General features: G+C 40.1%; 1 protein-coding gene across 2 annotated transcripts in view; it reads right to left on the bottom strand.

Moving 5' to 3' along the window:
* Positions 1–21615, bottom strand: part of CDK8 (cyclin dependent kinase 8) — a gene marked incomplete at its 5' end in the record, with an annotated part of 83629 nt that overhangs the window by 14000 nt on the left and 48014 nt on the right. For both annotated transcript variants that reach the window (XM_084279302.1, XM_084279303.1), the window contains 4 exons: positions 571–640; positions 2718–2861; positions 4883–5014; positions 7793–7850. In XM_084279302.1, coding sequence (XP_084135428.1) covers positions 571–640; positions 2718–2861; positions 4883–5014; positions 7793–7850 — 404 coding nt within the window. The remainder of the gene's footprint in view (positions 1–570; positions 641–2717; positions 2862–4882; positions 5015–7792; positions 7851–21615) is intronic.

The raw sequence follows: 21615 nt of genomic DNA, 5'->3' as shown, positions 1-21615 counted from the left end.
TATTATATATATATATATGAATATATATATATATAAAGGTAGAGCCCCAAATCCTGCAGCATGGAAAGAAGGCAACAGGGAAGGGTCTGAAGTGCAGGTACTAGACCCTGGCAAGGTGACAGCAAAACTGAAAGGTATTCTTTTCTTTAGCCTTCATAAGCTACCCTAAACAGCAAACCTGCTAATTACACCCACTGTTTGCTGGCAACAGTAAAAGGTTACCAGATCCCTTTTATGCAGCTATCACTGAAAAATCTTTCCCAGTGCCACAGATTTGGAAGCAGCTGTGACACACTGGGCTTTGGGATCTATAGAGCAGTGTGGGGTCTTATTGGCATCGCCCATTTCACACCCACCACCTTATAATTCACAGGCTCCAATTCCCACCATCTCAACAAGCCAGGTCCACCATTATAAAAAAATCTCCCCCCCCAGTTTAAATCATAACCATTTCCTAGTCTTTCTTTGGCAGCTACACCAAAAACCATGGGAGCTACACAGAAACAATTAGGCAGGAGGGAGAATTAAAATATGCTTTCTTAAGAAAGCTCAACTCAAAGCAGGACTTACGTGTTTCTCCGGAAATCTTTCATTAAAGTTGAATGTTCAGGCATCTTTTTTATGTCTTCCCAATCTTTATCTGTAAAATCAATATTTATTAATAATTTTTTTTCTTCCCCCACCCCCAGGTTAAAATAAAAAATAACCAGGCTTTCCAAGTACCTCCATATCTCCCTGATTGCTTTTTTAAGTCTGCTTCTCCAACCCTGCAGTTACTTATTTCTTTGTACTCCTTGGCTCATATTCCTGCATCACCTCTTCACAATAAGCCATCACAATGCCAACACCTAAGAGGTTCCAGTTGTGTGCTAATTAACTCAAGAACCTTTAAAAAAAAAAACCCCAGCTGCCGGCTACAGTGAAGATCACCATATGCCCAACAGACAACACAGAAGAAAAACATGTCAGCCGTTGTGCTTGCAGCCTTCAGGACTTATTTAATTCATTTAGGCACAGTCACGATCTCAGGACAGGAGTATGTAAGACTCCCACAGATGCTGCCTCCTTCTAAGGGGTTTTCCGTTCTGACAGCACTGCCAGGAAGATGCCCAGAAGTGCTGCGTAGAAATCGTGCTTTCTCAAGCTAAAAGAAACACCACGAGCCAACAAAAGGTTCAGAAAAACAAAACACTGGCACACTCAACTTTATAAATATTTAATTTCAACTTCTCTGCGTAGACAAAGCCTGAAATGGATTTCCAAATAAACCAAAAATCCCCTCAGCCTCACATGCATTACACGCCAAGTCCCAAAAAGGCTCGCTGTGTAGGGAGTGGGATTCAAGTCAAAGCTTTACTAAACTCTTATCACACTTGCAGAACACTGGAAAGCTTAAAAATAATAAGTAGATAAACCAGAGATTGATCATTTAATTATTATTTAAAGAAGAGAACCTCCTCATTCTTTATCCCCTATCCTAAAGACACATGAAACTGATTCAAATATGGCAAGTGTCCATTAAAGAGCAAAAAAATAATCCTGAAATTGAAAGAAAAAACAATATTTCTTGGCAAAAACCAAAGACCTTAAAAAAATGAATCAAATGCAGACCATTAGAAAGGATTATTTAAACCAATGGAAAATCAGGGAGAGTATAAGCTACACAAAGACAATGTAAAACCCAAATGAAACAATAAAAGCATAAGAAAAGGGTAACATTCTAGGCCAAAAGCAGATAAGGACAGAACTGCTTATAGAAGCCAAATTAGGGGGGATTTTAAAGAAAATAAAAGTACTCAATGTGCAAAGGCCACGCTTCCAGGAATCTCCCACAGCAGTACAGAAGCAATGAAGTACACCCAGGACAGACAAAAAAGGCAAAGGGAAAAATAAGAGCAAATTTAATAACAAAATTCTAGAGCCACACTAACATGAAGACCACAAAATTCATGTGACAGGAAGAAGAAAGTCCACCAGAACAGTAAAGAAAAAGATTAATAAATGAATGGAAAAAAGCAAGGAACATAAATAGTGAGGAGAAAATCACCAAAAAGTAAGAGCCAGACCCTTGTTATTTCAACATCTGCAATCTCATGAGCACTAGAAGACAAAGTGTTCACTGAAAAGATGCAAGGCAGCCTGTAGGAAAGCAATGTATGACCAATACTGATGGGAAAATGCAACAAGTGATATCCACATGGCAATTTGTTTTGGATCATGCAACCAGTTCTTTGTTCTGCTTTGCAATTAAGACATTTCTCCAATACCACAAGCTTTCTACTACTGGAGGGGAAAAAGAAATAATATGAAATGCCCTCACTTAATTTCAAATGCTATATGCAATCTTGCATGAGTTAAACTTCTGCATAATATTCATTAAAAGTATAGATTTTTTTCCAATCATCAGTTGCTTTCCAAATATATAATCAATACCAAAGAAACATAAAAATATGCCTTCTGATTTTTGATTACCCACCATTAGCCACGATCCTTTAAAATTATAAACCATTGGTACCTGTATACACAAAGCTAATCTTATCATTAATGATAGGGAAAATATCTAATATGACCATTAGAGTCTAGATTTATAACTCATGAAATAAAGATTGTGTTTGAACAGCTTTGTTGCTTTGATCAGTTGCCACCTTCATATGCAAAGAAAGCAATAGAGATATCTTTCTTTGAACAGCAGTGATTAGAAAAAACCCAGTATGTACCTGCAGGAAATCCCATTACATTGAATATTCTGTCCAGCTGGTCATGGTGATAAGGATTACTAGTTTTGATATCTTCTTGTCGACAATGGAATATTGGCTCTGATGTCAGCAGCTCTGCAAATATACACCCTATGGCCCAAATATCTTTAACAAAAGAAGGAGGGGGAAAAAAATCAAATTAATTTTTTGCAAAAGCATCTTGGTGCAGTAGAATGTTAATTTGTAGCTCATCAGAGATAAGGTCCCTACATTGAAATTTCAAATTTCTTTTGTAAAGGTGCAACACTTGCTTGACTTTTCCTTCTAGCTACAGATGCACACACAATTCAGTAAGGATCTGAGAGAGTATCCTACAAGTTTTTGTGGGGTTTTAGAAGTGTAGTTACCATTTATTGCTATCCACACATGAAACACAACCAAAGGAAAGCCAACGTCTTGCCCTTTCACTGCAATACCATCCCTTGCCAAGAAACGTGTGCTCCCTGAGCAGTCAACTGGGTTTGATAAGTATTAAATGACCCAAAAATTTACAAGTTGAAAAGCAGTGGTATTGGAATAAGCCAAATGCCATCTATAAAACCTTGCAGAAAGAGTGTAACAAGACAGTCACTCCATGCCCACGTACCTCACTCCTCTTTTTAAATAACATTTATTTTTAAACAAACCTCAAACCCCTTTCCATTTTAAGTGCTGAAAAAAACCCCACCCCAAACCCTGTTTTAATTTCTGTGTCTCAGTCTGCAAAGCCTGAATTTTCCCAGTTGTTTTTTCCTTTTTTTTTGCCCCCAGTATATATAAATGCAATTTTAAACTTACATAAAGTAATGCTACACTGAACCTTGAATGAACAAGAAAAGGTCATGAACAAGGACAAAAGCAAATGATGCAGAGAGCGTAACCCCATTACTCAGTGTTTTTTTACAGTCAGTTTTTATCTACGCTGAAAAAAATTATGTACTAAAGGCTGTGACCTCCATGCAGTTTCACATGCTGTAAGCAGAAGAAAATGCCAATGAAGTGAAGGAACATGCAAATATAACCAAAAAAATATCAGTTTAAAGGAACTTAGAGATTAAATGCATTTCTTCATATGAGACATACAGTATTAAATGAAAATACATTTACTTTTCTGTTAAGTCAAATGTTAGAATTTCTGACAAAAACACTGACACGACCTTACAAAAAATAAAATGGCCAAGGTCTGAGGGAAGAATTTCAGGCTACAGAAACAACATACTGTGCTGAAATATAACCTTTGTGTTTGTGCAAAGTTAAGTGGAATACTGCAGATACTTCCCCAAAAACGGTTACCAGGTTTTAATGTATCTTTTAGACCAGCCATCAAGATAAAAATTTCCCAGCCTTTTTCCCTATAGTCTCTCCCCATTCCGTGGCAAAGCTGCTGATGTCTAGAGAGGGTGAACCTCCCTCAGGCCTGCTGCTGGGCTACCCACCCTGTCCATGGACACAACACATGACAGTTCCTGCTGTCAGTGATCCCTTACCCCCAGAATGGCGAAAGTGGACACTGGCAGAGAGAAGTCAACTGTGTCAGGGCAGATCGGTTATATTAGAGATCGTGGATGCCCCCTCCCTGGCAGAGTTCAAGGCCTGGCCCAGTGGAGTGTGTCCCTGCCCATGGCAGGGGGCTGGGAACTGGATGATCTCTGGGGTGCCTTCCAACCCAAACCAGTCTGTGACTCTACGAATTACAGGGGTGAGGAGATGTAGCATTAAGCTGAGGTAATTAATGCCATCCCCACAGCACCTGCATTCTGTGAGGTTTGGTTTTTTCTGGAAATGCCTGTTACGTGACTCTGACCACGTCTCTCTACTTAAAGCAATTTCTGTTCACACTCGAGCTTTGAAAAAGACACAGAGGCACTAAAATGCAGCTTATTTTTACAGTTTAGTTTCAGTGCAGCTGATATATTCTCCATTCTGTACATTCCTTATTCCATGAATGTATTACACTAGGTTAAAACCTCCACAATAAAATCAATGCACCGTGCTTCATCATAATATGGATTGTGCTATCGAAGTTTATTATTTTAGGAAATCAATAACCTACCTTAAACTCAGCTGCTGTCCTTTGTACTATTTATCAATGCTTTGGTGTTTGGGTACACTTTGCATAAAGGACAAAAGAAATGGGAATTACTTACCAATAGCTTTGGTATAATGCCTTGCTCCGAGAAGCAACTCTGGAGCTCGATACCAGAACGTCACAACTACCGGATCCAAGTCTGCTAAAGGCTTCAGAGGTGAATTAAATAATCGGGCAAAGCCCATGTCAGCTGCAAAATTCAAAGAGAGATGCTTTAAAAAATTAAGGAAACCTACCAATTGGTTTATTTAAATAACGAACTGATTTGAGTTTAACTTGTTCGCGCTACCATCACTGTGCTAAATAAAACACCAACGCGGGCTGTAGCGGCTATCAATTCTGTGAGCAGACTTTCTTAAAGCTTTTGTAGAAGTTACTGGATGTCACGACCTACAAAGTATATCATTATAAATCATTACTAACACGAGCCATTTAGAGCAATGAATTAACCACTGTTCTGAAAAAGTGCATCAGCTCACTTTTCTCAGGACGCTGGTAAATCCTGACTCATTTCACCCAATATTCTCTGGTAAAATAATCCGTTACTACAAGGAGCAGCATTTTAAATGTGAGCAAAATGCAGGTTCTGCAAAGGTTAGAATGATTTATAATACATACATGCACATCACAAAAGCTGCCTCCTCATGAAGCTAGCTGTAGCTAGGTTTCCTTCACACCGAACCACCACCTCAGCCTAGAGCATCTGCCTCCCTGATACTCTGCTGTCAAGATGTATTTCCAGTATCAATGTACCAGTACTAAACACCATTTAGGCTATGATTTTAAAAGTCTGTTTGGGGGCATTATGTAATTAAAACTGATATTTTGTTTTTAGAATTGCCTAGAAAGCTGTCTGAACTACCAAACAGAAGTGATGTAGGAAAAAAATGGGCAGACTAAAATATGCACCATCTCTACCACCAAACTGCTTTCCCAACCCACCAGTCCCCAAATCCCAAGACAGAGGGACTCTGTGGTGCAGGGATATATATACACATGCTGAGAAAGACTTGAATGAAATGAGATGAGTAGCCATTCTGAGGGAAAAGGACCTACACACTATAGCTCACTGGTTGAGGGAAAACTGCAGTGTTCTCAATATGGCTAACTTGACTATGCAGTATTTTATTTTCATATGCATTCCTATTTATGATTGGTTTAATGCATTTAAGAAGAGAAACATTTTACAGTTTTCTACATTAAAATATTGCTCAAGATACGATCAAGTCACTAGTAACTATGAAAAATAAGGAAAATCATTGCGGAAAGTGAATTTAAGACTGAAAATGACACAAAAAACCTGTAAAATTATTTTAAGTTAAATACCAGTTATGTGTTTTTTAGAAAACTTAGTTACACTGGAAAAGTGGAAGCCCTTGGTAAGGGTATAACTTCTGCACTCTCTTCCTGCTGTAGTATTATCTTAAGAAAATAAGGAGAGGAAAAATAATAAAAAAAAAAATCTACATTTCAATAACACACTTTGAAAACCAGGGTCTCCCTCCCTCTTTTCTCTGCTGGGAACGGATGGCTCAGAGGACTGGTGGTCCGATACAGAATCTTTCACCTGTCCATTAACACTCTCTGACTAAATTTAGTTGTGCTCCAAGTTATTCCCAAATGAATTGAAAACTAACAATTAAGAAATAAATGGGTGGTCTATTGGTGTTTAGTAGCAAAGAGTTGTGTACAGCAAACATCACCACCACAGTTGAAAGCGAGTGTGCCCAAAGGATGACCTACATTCTGAATTTTGGAAGCAACTGCTCCGTGAAGAATAAGGTAATGGGAAGAAATTTTCCCTTCCACTGTCCATGCTGTATCTGTTTTGTACGGAATAGACCTCAATGTCTACTGTCATCCTCAAACCTTGTTAAGGGCCTTAAAAACCTTCAGGGTAGGGTCTGCAGAAGCATTCAGCCCTGGCCCATCTGCTCTCAAAAGGGCAAGGGAAGGACTAGAGCAGCACTGAACACTCCAAGAAACCTCTACCCCGAATCACTAGGCTAGTGGCTGACAATATAGTTCAGATAAACAAAACAGTAAGAGTACAGAGCAACAATGCAGAATAATCTCTTAAAAGAAAGCCAGAAGGAAGTGAAAAAAGATGAACTAGCTTTAAAAAAAACAAACAAAAACCAAAACCCTTTCCAAAGGGGGCTGCGTTACCATAACAAATGTAAGCAGGCTGTGCATTAGCAGTCTGCTATCAACGCACTGCCACGCTAACGCACAGCCTGCTATAGCTTATTACTGTTAGACTACAGTTAAATTTAATTTATTTACTTACTTTAATTTAAAGCAATTGAACTTCTAGAAATTATCCTCTCACTGTGAACAGCAACTCCCACTGGAAAATGTTAAAACAGTGGGGAAAGCGTTGGGTCCCTCCTACCGTGGTACACCCCAGAGTAAGCGTTTAGCTCTCCCTAAGCATTTTGGCTGAATTACTGTGTTTCCTGGACTTTTAGGATCCCTTGCATTTATCTCCAAGGGACCTGTCTACTCTTTCAAGAACATTTTTGTAGGCTAAATGCCACCTTTGATTCAATTATAAAATTTAAGGTTTGTAGTAATGAGTACTTCCCTATTTAAGATTTTATAAGCGGCAGCAAGATAATGTCATGGCATTACAGGGGTAAATGGAGGACGTTTTAAAACCCCAGTTCTTTCTCCTCCTTTCCCCCTAGCTAGCTGTCATCTTGACCCCCATATCAACCCCCCCCACCCCACACAAACAAAATATAATGACATTTTCCACTTTTTATTGATGAGGCTACAGCATTTCATCGTCAGAACTGGTGCACGGGGCTAATATCAAGAAGCCAGTCACTCAGAAAACAGCATTTAGGCAACGTGCCCGAGCACATCACTAGCATGACAGTGACTACTTTAGGTGGTACAACGGCACCTTCAGAACATTCTAACTTAAATGCTACACTGGGACTTATCAAAGATATAAACATACCAATTTTTACTCTTCCTCGCTCAGGACCTTCACCCATAACTAAAATATTAGCAGGTTTCTGTGGAAAAAAAATAAATATACAATACATATACCACGATAAACCTAAACATTAGTCTCTGAAAAATCAGTTAAGCTTTGTTTTGCCCATTTTAAACCAACTTTGTTTTTGATAAAAACGACATGTTTCTCTGTCACAGTAAAGCTGTGCAAGGACCCAGACACAGGCTCTCCCTGACTGCATCTTCCTCGGGTTTCGTGTCGGTGTTTCTGTGCTCTGGCACCCTCACTGACACCCTGGTGTCTGTCCTCAACCCTCATGAGCTGGCAGTCGCAGAGCTGCTGAGACCTCTACCAAAATGGCCCTAGATCCTTTCGGCGGGAGGCAGTCCCATTGCTGCCCACCACCTCTCCCAGCACAGCAGGGATGGGAAGCCAGCTCTACAACATGTTTTATCCAGGGTCATTTGGGCATATTTGCAGATACATTTTACACAAAATAAACGACTGACATACAGATTAAACATTACCAGATCACTTTATATTGGAGAGAAAAATCATCTAAATTGTTCCTATTTACAAGCACATACCAATTCGAACAGCTGCAAAACTGGAAAGCATTGCCTTTACCTTATTTTTCTCTCCATCTTCCCTTTCTTTTACTAAGGAGGCGAGTTAAAGACCTGAGCTAGAGTTCAAGCTGGTTAGAAATGTAACCACTCACTTTAGTCCTAGATTTTCTGCCGTCCTGTTTCTCATAATCCAGTCTCAGCATCTGCAGTCAGAAGATTCCTAAAACGCTAGCACTGTTTATATAAATCAAACCTGCAGTGCTAATTTTGAGGGGAAAAAAAAGAAGTCAGGAAACCTGCAACTAAAGCTGAAAACATATGCTAGACTTACTTTGAAATGAAGTGATTTAGATACCTGTTCACACTGTGAATTCTGGACAAAATGGGGACTCCTATTCAGTTGTGAATTTAAGGCTGAGTTACAGCTCGTGCTTTGCTTTCCCAGTTTAAACTGAGCTGAAGAAAAAAGTACCCCAGCACGATGGTTTATGCTACCTAAAAGTTAATATACTGAATCCTTAAATCTTAGTGTGATTTACCAAACATGTATTCTATGAAATTCTCAAGTCTCCCTGAATCTGTCAGGCTCTGGTGCAAAGACGTTCAAAGACACAAAAGATCACGACTTGATATCGATTTAGAAGCGACTCAGATTGTGTAAAACAAGGTGCAAAACCCAAAAAATTAATAACCCAGCAAAATTGTTCCTTGTGAAGTTTATTTACTACTGCTTATGAAAGGCTCCAGACATGGATTTCTGAAACTGTACAATCCACGTACAAACTACTGAGAAGGAATTTGAGAGGTTGCATCTCTTCTGAGAGCAATTTAAAGACGGAAGGAAATGTTATAACTTGACTATGATCAAAAAGGTAAGATATATCCCATTATCTTCCCAACAACAATAACAACAGATCCAACCTGGGTGGCAATAGAAAGAACTTGTCTCCCACACTACCACCACTCTTTTTTCTTTTCTTTTTTTTTTTAAATACTCATTTTTTATAAAGGCATATACTCCAGGTAAGTACTGCTTCAGTATAAAAAGGAATGCAGTATGTGGGCACGCAGCTCACAAAGCATTCAATTTTGATTGCTTCTAGAAAAGTCCTAGAAATAAACAAGCAGCATAAATCTTTGAATTCAGAGTTAATGTTGAAGTTTAAAGAAATTCAAACTGCTAGGTAGGAAAACACATAATTTCACCACAAACCATTATATTACTACGCTGTGACTCAAAGAGAAAATATGTGTATCCTTTATGGAAGTTGCTTAAATAAATCTGGGGCATTAACAAGCTACATGCCTAATTAATATTTTTTTTATCAGAGTTAATGATACATTACACAGGCACCAAAATTCTTGAGATAAATAATACATGACTTAAAGCATAATTTCCCCCCCCCTGCATTTTCACAGGTTGGAAATATAAGCATTTTTGTAGAGTAACATCCTTAGGATGTTTTCACCTTCAAATATTTGACTTTTTGTATTTTGATAGGGACAGGGAGCCATATTCTCACAAAGACTCCATTATGCCAGATAACTAATCAGCACAGCACTGGGCAACGATTCCTGCCCCACAGATCTTCTACCTTAAGTTCAAAGTAGGTACAGATGAGAAGAGAAAGCACCAAGAGATGAGACAGTACTGGTCAGCAAAATAAACAGCAACAGCTTGATTCACATTCAAGATGGTTTTTTTTCTTCTCAGGAGTTACAGAAGGTGTTTGAAAATACATATAGTTTAGAAATCTGTGTAGGAGTCTTCAAAAGCTGCTAAATAAAAAACAAAACCAAAAAACCCAAAAGCCAACCCTCAGTCAAAACTGGAATGACCACTCACAGCAGTTCACCTCTAAGTCAATGGCCCTCCACTGAAACAGCTGTTTGAAACAGAAGATTCTTACTACAAACAACAATATTTATATAGTCATATCACTGTGAAGAGATACAACATCACAGTTAAAAGATTTTTTTTAAAAAAAACTAAATTCAGAAGTCTTATTCTGAAGGTTCCCATTCCTAAAATCATTAGTGCATCAATAGCCTGGAAAAGGTTGTTAGTTGAAACAATTCCTCAAATAAGACCTTTAGTCAGTACTTAAATTCTACAGGGGAATACCTATCAGAAAGTAGTACAGGGACAATATCGATGTCTCTAAAACACAAACATTTTGAGGACTCCTTGAAAAAAATTAAAGTCCACTAGGAAAAGTCAAAACATGGGTCAAGGATTCTTGTTAGAGATCTTTGACTCAGATCTACCATCTGGAGGAAAAAACCCACAACTCAACTTGTCCCTTTGGGCAACTGATTACATATTAGAAATTTACTTGCAAAGAAAAAAAGCATTCATTAGAAACAGAGGGAGAAATCTGGACAAATTTCAGTTTAATTATCCAGAAAAAATGTTTAAAGTGCTTATTCAACCACTTGGGCTGACCAAGTGCAGAAAAAACGATCAGCAATTTTGATACTGTGTTCTGAAAACACACTACTAACACAGTTACCATTTTCTTGTAACCACAAATGATCAACTTCTAAAATCCACTCATTGCTCTTCTATCAGAGGCATATTTACTTTTGCCTTCAAGTAAAATAATGTACTCATGCCAAACACATAAAGCTGGTAAAGTCCTACATCAAACATGGAGAGCCCTGCAGTGATGTACAGCTGAGTACTTCAGAGACCAGCAAAACAACTGACAGCCTCACAAAACAGCATTTAAGAAAAATCATCCTTCCTCCCCAACACCCACCTCAGCAGCAGGGGAATAATTCATTCCTGTGGAAGAATGTCCTTGTACCACGGCACAGCATTACATCTTATCTTGTCCCAGATCTGGCTTTGTAGGACTCCTTGTGACACCTAAACACATCCTAATCTTGTACATTAATACTACTGAAGAGAACACAAAAATCCACACTGAAATATTTTTAGGTCCTTCTAATTTAATCATTTGTCCTGTTTGCACTTTGCAAATAACAACAATTTCAAATAAAGGAGCTGAAATCCTAGAGGCTGTACTAACAGGTTCATGGATCTGTGAAGAACCTCAGGCAGTCACTTTCACCCATCTGCCTGACCTGACATGATACCGTGCTCTGTTCACCCTGATCTTCAAACCTCTGATGATGAAGGCTCCCAGGCAATCTACTCTTTCACTCTTTATTGCATCGTTTTCCCTTTCCTCCTAACACAACAAATAAAGTTACTCCCATTGCCTCATCTCTTATCCATCAGCAGAAAGATTAGACAACCTCTTCAGTAGTTCTTCACTGCAAGGATTTCTTACACCTCAGGAGATACAGGTCTCTCTCCGGTCCTACCACGTAGATCAAAAGCACTCTCTTCTGCTCAGTGTTCCCTAGTAGGTTATTTCTTCTGGATGTATGATAATTCCTGTTGCTTCCCTCTAGTTCTGCCTTGGGCCAACCACTTCATTTGAACCCAACTGCTCCAAATTACACGCTGCTCCTGCCTAGGTTTCACTAATACTAATCAGAGCAGAGGGATGCCTTGCACAGCATCTTCCACTGCCTACAATCCCAGCGTGGCATCTGGGGTTGCCTTGCTGTGTAAGGCTATTGATCCACCTTAAGGTTACAAGTCATACATTTCTTCTGCATCTTTTCTGCAGAACTGCTACTTTTTTCTTCTCTTTTTTAAACATTGCAGTCACATACTGTCTCTTAACATACACTGAAAGTGTTTGTGTTCATGCAGAGAGGAAACTCAGACTTTAGAACTTATTTGGTTTTCTATTTTGAAGATAAAAAATGCAAATAACATGAAAATTATACCAATCTATGCCTTGATGAGATGTGATCATATCCAAACCAGACAGCATTCCTATTGCTCACAGCAAGTTATTCATAGGAGCCGGAGATGATTACTAATTTTATGCCAGCATACTAGATGCTTAGAAATCACAGGACATTTTTCTCATGCTCCAGGAAAGGTTTTCTGCTGTCAGGTCCTTCCCTCCACTAAGTTTTACTCATCAGAGAGGAAAAACCCCAGCATTTTTGGACAGCTCAGCCACTGTGACCTTTGATATTTACTACTTCTAGCAACAAACCAGGTCTATTACTCCACACATTTTTTTGCTGTTCCTGAACTTGTTCACTTTCAAAGGTTCACTGTACTCATACCTATTTATCAACAAGCAACCAAAATCCCTTTGAATTATCTATGGCATTATAGCGTAGATGAACCTTTCCCCATGTCCTGGTTCTGGCCAGGCCAGAGGTAACATCCCCAAGCAGCCAGCACAGGGAGCTGAGCTGAGTCAGCCTGAGCTGTTTCCACACCACCCAACATTGCTCCCTTACAAAAGGGGCTGGACAGGGAGGGGTGCTCCTGGGTGCCTCCAGGGCAGTCTGGGTGCAGCTGGGGTGTTGGGTCAGCCCTCACATCCCTACAGAACTCTATGTGATTACTGGGTGTGAGTAATTTGGGACAGGCTGTTACTGTTCCTCTTTAACAGTGCTTTTGTCAGTAACTTGTCCTTATCCCAACCCACAGAGACTCTTGTCGGATTCTCCTTCTGGAGCAGGAGAGGGGCATGAGGTGCTCAGTCACTGCTTGGGGCTGAATCACCACACCCCACCACATAGTGTTTGCAGCAGTCCCATGTGTATTTATGAACAGACTCACCCATTTTAATGCATCTTTTAAGACTGTTTTAGTATCATCCTAACCAACCAACCTTCGGACAACTTTGCATTTAAAAGTTTGGCTAGTAAAATACTACTCAGTAAAGAGCTCACAGCGCTGGGGCACGTCACACTGGTGACTGTATCTGTGCATTATTACGACCATCCCACCCATTTCTACCTGTGGTGAGCCAAAGCAATTGAAAAAAATGTAATACAGCTTGGAATTTAAAAAAAAACCCAAAACCAAACAGTTAAACTTAAGAACAATACTAGGCAAAGTGCTTTTATTCCTAAATTATGTTGCTTTTGCAATTATGGCCTCAGTGGTTCTAATGAATGACTTAATTTTTTAGCCTTCAGAGTATTATATTAAACAATACAGGAACAGATTCAAATGCAAAACCAGCCCTACAATCATACCCAAAAATCAACTTCAGCTGTATGTGAGCAAGTGCCTGAGAAGCTTGAAGCATGAGTTCAAACTGTCTTGCTGTGAAGGTTGTTATTCAATGGCATGAAAAAAATTAAACAAAAAATGTTTTGAAAGACAACTGCAGGGGCTTACTAAGTTGTAACCTACTAGAAAGAGCACTTTTGTGACATATGGGTAGGAAACAAAAATTACAGACGTGGTTTATCACTTCTCAGATCCTGTGACGAGTAAAACTGTGCAGCAAAAACCTTCCGGCCTTCAGCTAGGCCTGCAAAATTCACACCCCGTCTCAGGGCCTGTGACCCACAAAACATTCGTGTTCTTAAAGCTGGTTTGTCTGAACAAGCTTGTTGATCTTCAGGTAATCCATAACATACACCAAACCCTTTCCTTATTATCAAAGTGGGATGCTCCCCATCTGCATTCTTAGGGCTGGAACAGATTTTTTTAAGGGTTTTTTTTTGGGGGGGGGGGGAGAGAGGGGAAGGAGGGGGAAATGATAGACAGGCTTTTTATGGTTAGAGAACATAATCCTCTTTCCACTTTAAACAAACCCGACTACTGTAATGCTAAATAGTACTCTAGCACAAAGAAAGTGTCAATAAAACCATATTCAAATTACAGTATCAGCATTTTTCTGGGATTAATTTCATTGAATTCAAAGATGTACATTCTCAATTAAAATAATTCATTTCAGTCACATCTATTAACTGATTTGGAGATTTTAAAATATATTACCATCAAAATACCACCACAAACACTGGTGGAAACAATGGCTCCACAGAACCCAATGTGTATTAAATTTAAACATTAAAGATTCCTTTTTAATTAAAAAATGTATGAATTGTGAAAAGCACTGGGATTTTAAAAAAGTTTATTTTAACACTTCCAGTTAATTATCTTCTTACAAAGACCATCTGAGATCTATTTTAAAAAAAAAAATCAAGCATCTAAATAAATTCTCATTAAAATCAGGAGCCATTAAGATTCCCAGTAACAGCCAAACAAAAACAAAATCTGAAATTATCAAAGCACACATGCTTAAAAATTTTCAAAGTACAGAAAGTATTTGGATAGGATAAAAGATAGAGAGATGCCACATCTCTGCCAGGAAAGCCTTCTGCTAGTTACCATCGCCATATTTTATCTCAGTTTCGGCCTGATGAAAGCTCTTGGCCTCACTAATACATTTTTATGCTCTGAACACACTCCAAGAATTTCTTTCAGTTGCTGTCAAGTCTGTTACTGCCAACGTGGGGCAATGTAACTTATGAAAGCACAGCCCAGCACACAGGCATTTCTGTTACTTTACTGGAACTGGATTAAAGAGGGATTTCTTTTTTAAAAAAAAGTCTAGTTGCACTTTTCAGGCCACCTGTCCCACTCCCTAAAAATGTGCATCAGGACAAGTCCCAGGGTGTGACTTTCTGTACCAAGTCCCAGGAAGGAAAAGTAGATATTATACAGGAAAATATAGCAGCTTCGCAGGGAAGTCTGCTATCACATCAAGTACCATTAACACATCATTCAAAAGTGTGGTAACAACCACAAAATTGAAACAAATAGTCTTGTAGAAATATAATTCTTGAGTGTTATACTCTGCTGGTAAGTCAGGATGACTCTGGATGCTGTGGACCCATCACAACGGGATCAAATGCAAGAAGAGAGCAGGCCTTGAACCTGGCTTTTAGGTGCTATGTTATTCCAGATATAGTTCAATAATTCCAAGTCTTTTTTAGAGTTCTGCCTCAAAAGTGAAGATTTTGAATGGGTAATAAAAACAATAGGTACCAATTTCATTCACTCATTTTGTTGGAGAGGCTTCCACAGGTTGACAGGCATTCAGTAGTACCGTAAATGAAGATTTGGATATTTTCATGCAAAGGAGGAAACCTGCCTTATTTGCTCTTTGGTTTGCATGCAGTTATGGTACCCCATGCCACTTTCCTTAACAGTCCTGTTTTATTTTTGTTTTTCATTCAACCAGTACTCTCACCACTTCCATATATCCCTCTGCTTGTCCTGACTAAGAAATAATTCCTCCTGCACTGAATGAATTGAAAATAAAAAGGTGAAAATCCTATGCCATTTATTACTCTGTGCTTTACAGTGATTGTCTGGGCTTTGTTCTTGCTTTTGTACACAGTATTTCAACCAACACCCCAAAGATTAAGTTCTGCGTCACTTGCAATGAGAGCAAGCTGGATGAAGTTGGGAGTTTATACAGAGCAAATTTTTATATGGGATAAGCGTGTATTTATAGGGTGAATTTTTTACTTTGAAGCTGTTCAGATTTAGGGTTACTCAAAAGACTGTTTCCCTGTCACTTTGTCAACTGTGTGCCTCGGTGGCTAAGAGAGCAATGGGATCCTGGGGTGCATCCTGAGGAGTGTAGCCAGCAGGTCAAAGGAGGGGATCCTCCCCCTCTACACTGCCCTGGTCAGGCCCCAACTGGAGTATTGTGTCCAGTTCTGGGCTTCTTGGTATAAAAAGGACAGGGATCTCCTGGAGAGACTCCAGAGGAGGCTACAAAGATGACGAACGGCCTGGAGCATCTCCCCTGTGAGGAAAGGCTGAGTGACCTGGGACTCTTCAGCCTGGAGAAAAGAAGACCAAGGGGGGACCTAATTAAAGTCTATAATTATCTTAAGCAGGGGATGCGGGAGGAATCAGCCAGCCCCTTTTCAGTGGTCTGTGGGGATAGGACAAGGGGCAATGGCTGCAAGTTGGAGCACAGGAAGTTCCACACCAACATGGGGAAGAACTTTTCCCCAGTGATGGTGCCAGAGCCCTGGGACAGGCTGCCCAGGGAGGTGGTGGAGTCTCCATCTCTGGAGATATTCCAGCCCCGTCTGGATGCCTATCTGACTGATATGTCCTAGGGAGCCTGCTTTGGCAGGGGGTTGATCTCTCGAGGTCCCTTCCAACCCCTACAATTCTATGATTCTATGATTCTCTTAAGTTTTGAGTACAGATCATTCACTGAGATCCTGGCATTTTCCTCCTAGAGCAGAGGCAGACAAAACACTGCTAAAGGCTATTTCTTGTGCTTTGGACAATTTACATTCCTATCTTTCAGAGCATTTTATTCAGTGCTAACTTTGCCACAATCTTAACAAGGTATTTAATGCTAAAATACCCAACAGAACTAAACTCTGTTTCTAAAACCATGCCCCGGGGTTTTTACTGAATGCTCCTGCAGGGTTTTTATTGACTAAGCTTAACCTCAAATGTACATTAGTGATCAAGGAGCTTCTGCTCCTCCACAACTCTCATGCCATAACCGCAAGTTATGCTGATACTTTTTCTGTCTGTCTAGCGTATCTCATTGCCTTTACGACACAGAGTGGCTAGAAATTAGATATTAAGTTTCTATAATGCCCTTCCTCTGCAAACTCTTGCCTCTGTATTTATATATCTGGATATAAGAGCGATTTCAGTCACTTTACCTACCCCACCACTGTGCAACAACATGCTGCTAGACCAGCCAGCCCTCTCACTGTGAAGGATTACTCACATTATTCTCCTTCCAGCACCGTAATCAGGTATCTGGCCACCTTGGAAAGCTGGCACATTAAAAATGAGACCAGTTACAAAAGAAGAAGTTTAAAGCTATAGACAAGAAAGCAGTGTAGTATGGTTTTCCCATCAGTTATTGCATTTGCATCCCCAAAATTTCAACTAATCCAGGAAGAACCTTTGCCATTAAAAAGATAAAGACAGATTCAAACTACTTCAAAAATCCCTCGTATAGATATAGACACACACACATAATTAGATGTCGGGGAAGATGGCAGGCCTGCTAGCAGCCGAGCTCTCTTCTCCCAAGACTTAGGCCCTGACAATATTCTTCTGTTCCCATGAGACAGGAAAAGTTACTGGTGCTGAGAGGAACTTAATAATCACATTCTCAAAACACAGTGGCCTTGATGATGGGGTACAGGCTACTCTAAATCATAGAATCATAGAATCATAGAATGGTCTGGGTTGGAAGGGACCCCGAGGATCAGAGAACTCCAACCTCCCTGCCACAGGCAGGGACACCAACCTCAGGCCTGGAGCTACACAAGGCTGCCCAGGGCCCCATCCAACGTGGCCTTGAACACCTCCAGGGACGGGGAATCCACTACCTCTCTGGGCAGCCTGTTCCAGCACCTCACCACTCTTTCTGTAAAAAACTTCCCCCTAATATCTAATCTAAACCTCCCCTCCTTTAGCTTTACTCCATTCCCCCTTGTCCTGACGTTATCTGCTCTTTTAAAAAGTTGAATCCCCTCCTGCCTATAAGCTCCCTTCAGGTACTGGAAGGCTGCAATGAGGTCCCCCCGCAGCCTTCTCTTCTCCAGGCTGAACAAGCCCAGTACCCTCAGCCTCTCTTTGTAGGGCAGGTGCTCCAGCCCTCTAATCATCCTTGTGGCTCCTCTGAACCCTCTTCAGCAGTTCCACATCCTTCTTGTATTGAGGGCCCCAGATCTGGACACAGTACTCCAGATGGGGCCTCACGAGGGCAGAGTAAAGAGAAGAAGTTAAGGGAAGAACCTGGGAGTAATGGAACATGTTAAGAACCAGCCATAAGAAGATGGTAAAAACAGTCGGTGTGTGGATGTTTTTAGGCATCAAAGGTAAACTAACGATATTTAGTTATAAGATACATTTCTCAGAGCTTGTTATAATCACTAACCAATCAGTAGGGTGTAAACAGTGTATGTAACCATTTAGCAGGTATTTAGCCTGCCACGTTTGCAGTAACAAAAGTATATAATCTGTGTGATTTCACTCAATAAACGGCTTCATCTAAAATTCATATTGAATTGCATGTTGCTCATTGCCGGTCTCCACAATTAGATATATAAATTATCTATATATCCTACACCCATATCCAAAAGACACCCCTCAATATATTACCATATATATTACTATATACCCATGTGATTCTTATGACATCATTTCATTTCACTTTAGTTATCAGACTACATACATGTCCTGGAGTGAAACAAGTCAGACTATTTCTAAACTGGAAAAAAAGTAATAGCAAAAATATTCTACCAAATCCAAATTTGACAAAATGGCACCTGAAGGAATAAGCCCCCTGTACCTAAAGAATGCTGCATCCTGCAATGTGGGCACCCTGCTTTCTTAAAAGTGCACAGTGTATATAGTAACTGTACTTGCTAGGAAGAGACTTCCTTTGTAACGTTCAAAAATCCTCAGCTACTGAAACTAGAAGAAAGCAGAATATTTCCTAATATTTCAATTTTAAAAAGAAAACAGTTGTGACAGAGAAAACCTCAAAATCTTTGGTTTTGTTATTTTAACAGCACAGAAGTAAGCCCTCAAGAGCTGGAAAGAGTACGGTCATCTGACCCTCTTCCCATACATCCAAACAGCTACATCCTGCTGCTGTTCCTCCTCCTACCCCAGCTTTCTGTCCTACACAACACCTTGAGAACTGGGTGCAGGTTTGGGTGCCACTGTACAAGAGGTTCATAAAAATACTGGAGTCTCCAGAGGAGGGCAGTGAGGATGGGGAAGGGTCTGGAGGGGAAGTCTTACGAGGAGAGGCTGAAGTCCCTCAGTTTGGACAGCCTGAAGAAAATGAGACTGAGGGGAAACCTCATCACAGTCTCTGGCTTCCTGACAAGGGGGAGTGAAGGGGCAGGCGCCAATCTCCAGTCCTTGGCGACCAGCAATAGAGCCCAAGGGAAAAGCATGAAGCTGTGACAGGGAAGGCTTAGGCTGGATATTAGGAGGAGGCTCTTTACTGAGGGGGTGGTCAGGCACTGGAACAGGCTCCCCAGGGAGCACCAAGCTTGACTGAGTTCAAGAAGGTTCTGGACGATGCCCCCAGTCACGCACTCTGACTTAGCTGGCCCTGCGTGGAACCAGGAGTTGGGACTCAATGATGCTTATGGGTCCCTTCCAACTCAGGAGATCCTATGATTCTATAGGAAGTGATGGTCAAACAGATTTGGATAGCTGACTGAAGAGTTTCACAAGAAAATGTTCTAAAGTTGTGTTGTGAAAGTCACTTAATAAAAGAACCACGAATAGAAACCTCAAGCCTGTTGGACAGCTAAACAAGGAACGTAAGTTTCACAAGGAGCCCCTACAACTTCACAATAACATACTTGAGTAACCCTTTCAAAATCTCTCCAATTTTCCTCACGTTGTTAGAAATAACAAAGCACCATATATATGAACATTAAATGTAACTTAAAACTTGTAAATGACCTTGTGGCTTGCTTATTAGGTCTGACGTTAATGATGATCAACCTGAAAACAGCCATGCAAGATCATATTAATATTCAAGAATTGCTTGAACAAAGGTGGCCTATGAATTTAAAAAAATAAAATCCATTCTCTATCTGTAAAGATCATCAATTTACAAAGTCTTGCAATGAAGACACAAATACAACTGGAGAAGTAGACTGAATATTGTATTTTTATTTATCTTTTCCATTTATTTATTCCTACCCTTAGCACAACAGCTAAGAATGAAAGACATTGGATTAATCCAAGCAAGGTCAAAATTTAGGACTAACACTTTAGTCCTATAGAACTGACTTTTTTTTGTTGTTTCTTACGACTCAGGTATCTCTCTTTACAGATACTGCAGTTACAGAAGTGTTTCACACCCAAAGCTGGTTACAGTCTGATGATCCCGAACTTTCATCTTGCGACCACACAGCTTCCAAAAATACTTTTATGAATACAACATCTTTTTTCATCAGGAGAAGAAAACGGTACCATGATCTCCCTCTCATCATGCTGCAGTCAAGATACATCACAATAAACGTCCTCCTTCACTGTAAAGGTTTTGTATTTCACTGTCGTCTTCTACATTGTTCCTTACTCCATATGAGCTACTTCATCTCTCATTCTTCTTACACCTGCTCCCACTTCAGCCTCCCAGCTTCTCTTCTATTGAGTTGGCATGAGATGGATTTTTAGATGTACAAAACCCATTAATTTAATTTTTTCTGACAGATCAAATGCTGGAGATCCAACTTCAGCCTTTCTTATGAATGTGTTGTAAGGCACCTCCAGAAATCATCTGCCAATTTGTTGAGGGTGTGCTCTGTCCTGCTGTCCAGGTCATTAATGACAATATTAAACAGCGCTGAACCCAGTATCAGTCCGCAGGACACATCACTAATAACTGGTAGCCAGCTCATGCTTGTGGCACTGAGCTCAACCCTCTGAGTCCATCAGCTCAGTCAGTCTTCAATCCACATCACTGTGCACTTACCTTGCCTGTACTTCATTAGTTTGTCTACAAGGATGTTATGGGATAGAGTGCTGAGAACCTTACTAAAGGCAAGGTAAGCAACATCCACTGCTCTTCCCCCATCCATCAAGCTAGTCACTGAAGACTTTCAGGTTGGCTAAGCATGAGTTCCCCTTCATAAATCCCTACTGACTAATCCAAATCACCTTCATGTCTTTCAAACGCTTGGAAATGGTTTCCAAGAGGATCTGATCCATCACCTTTCCAGTGATCAAGGCAAAAGTGAGCGACATGCAATTTCCCAGATCCTCCTTTTCGCCCTTGGAGATTGGAGTGACATTTGTGTTTTCCCCCTCAGGAACCTCTCCTGACTGCTATGACAGTGTGGATTCACAAGGATTTGCTAATACGAAGCAATAATTTTATATATCTCTATAGGCCTCTCCATGGTGAACTCAAAGACCTCTAAGCAGCATGCCTTCTGCTGTTCTGGTGGGAAGGCCAGCAGCACTGCAGCAACAAACTTAGTACAAATGCAGATTTGAAGCTAGAAATACAAAGTTAACAGACCATTACTCAATCGAGAGCTTGACCTAACAGGCCATTGCCAATAACATCCAAGAAGAAAGCAGGCCAAAAATAGTCTCATTTCCACAGCAGTTTTCTAATAGGAAAATATTTAAAAGTCTGTTTATTTGGATTTTTTTGAGGGTTGAGGGTTTTGGTGCTTTGGGTTTTTAAAAAAAAGTCACTGGCAGAAACATTGACTGCTTAGTTTTGCAGTCCCTTCTGATCTTTTCTACACTTGAATCACTAGTGTGAAAGTCTAATCCAAAACATAAAGAAAATGTTCAGAAAGGCAGATGAGGGAGTAGTCAAGTTCCCTGCAAAGAGCAGCATTAAGAAACCCTAGATAATGTTATTTTAA

This window comes from Gallinula chloropus, assembly GCF_964237585.1.
Source record: "Gallinula chloropus genome assembly, chromosome: 1".
NCBI lineage: Eukaryota > Metazoa > Chordata > Aves > Gruiformes > Rallidae > Gallinula > Gallinula chloropus.
The sequence above is the reverse complement of the archived record's forward strand: the minus strand, read 5'-3'. Positions and strand labels throughout refer to the sequence as shown.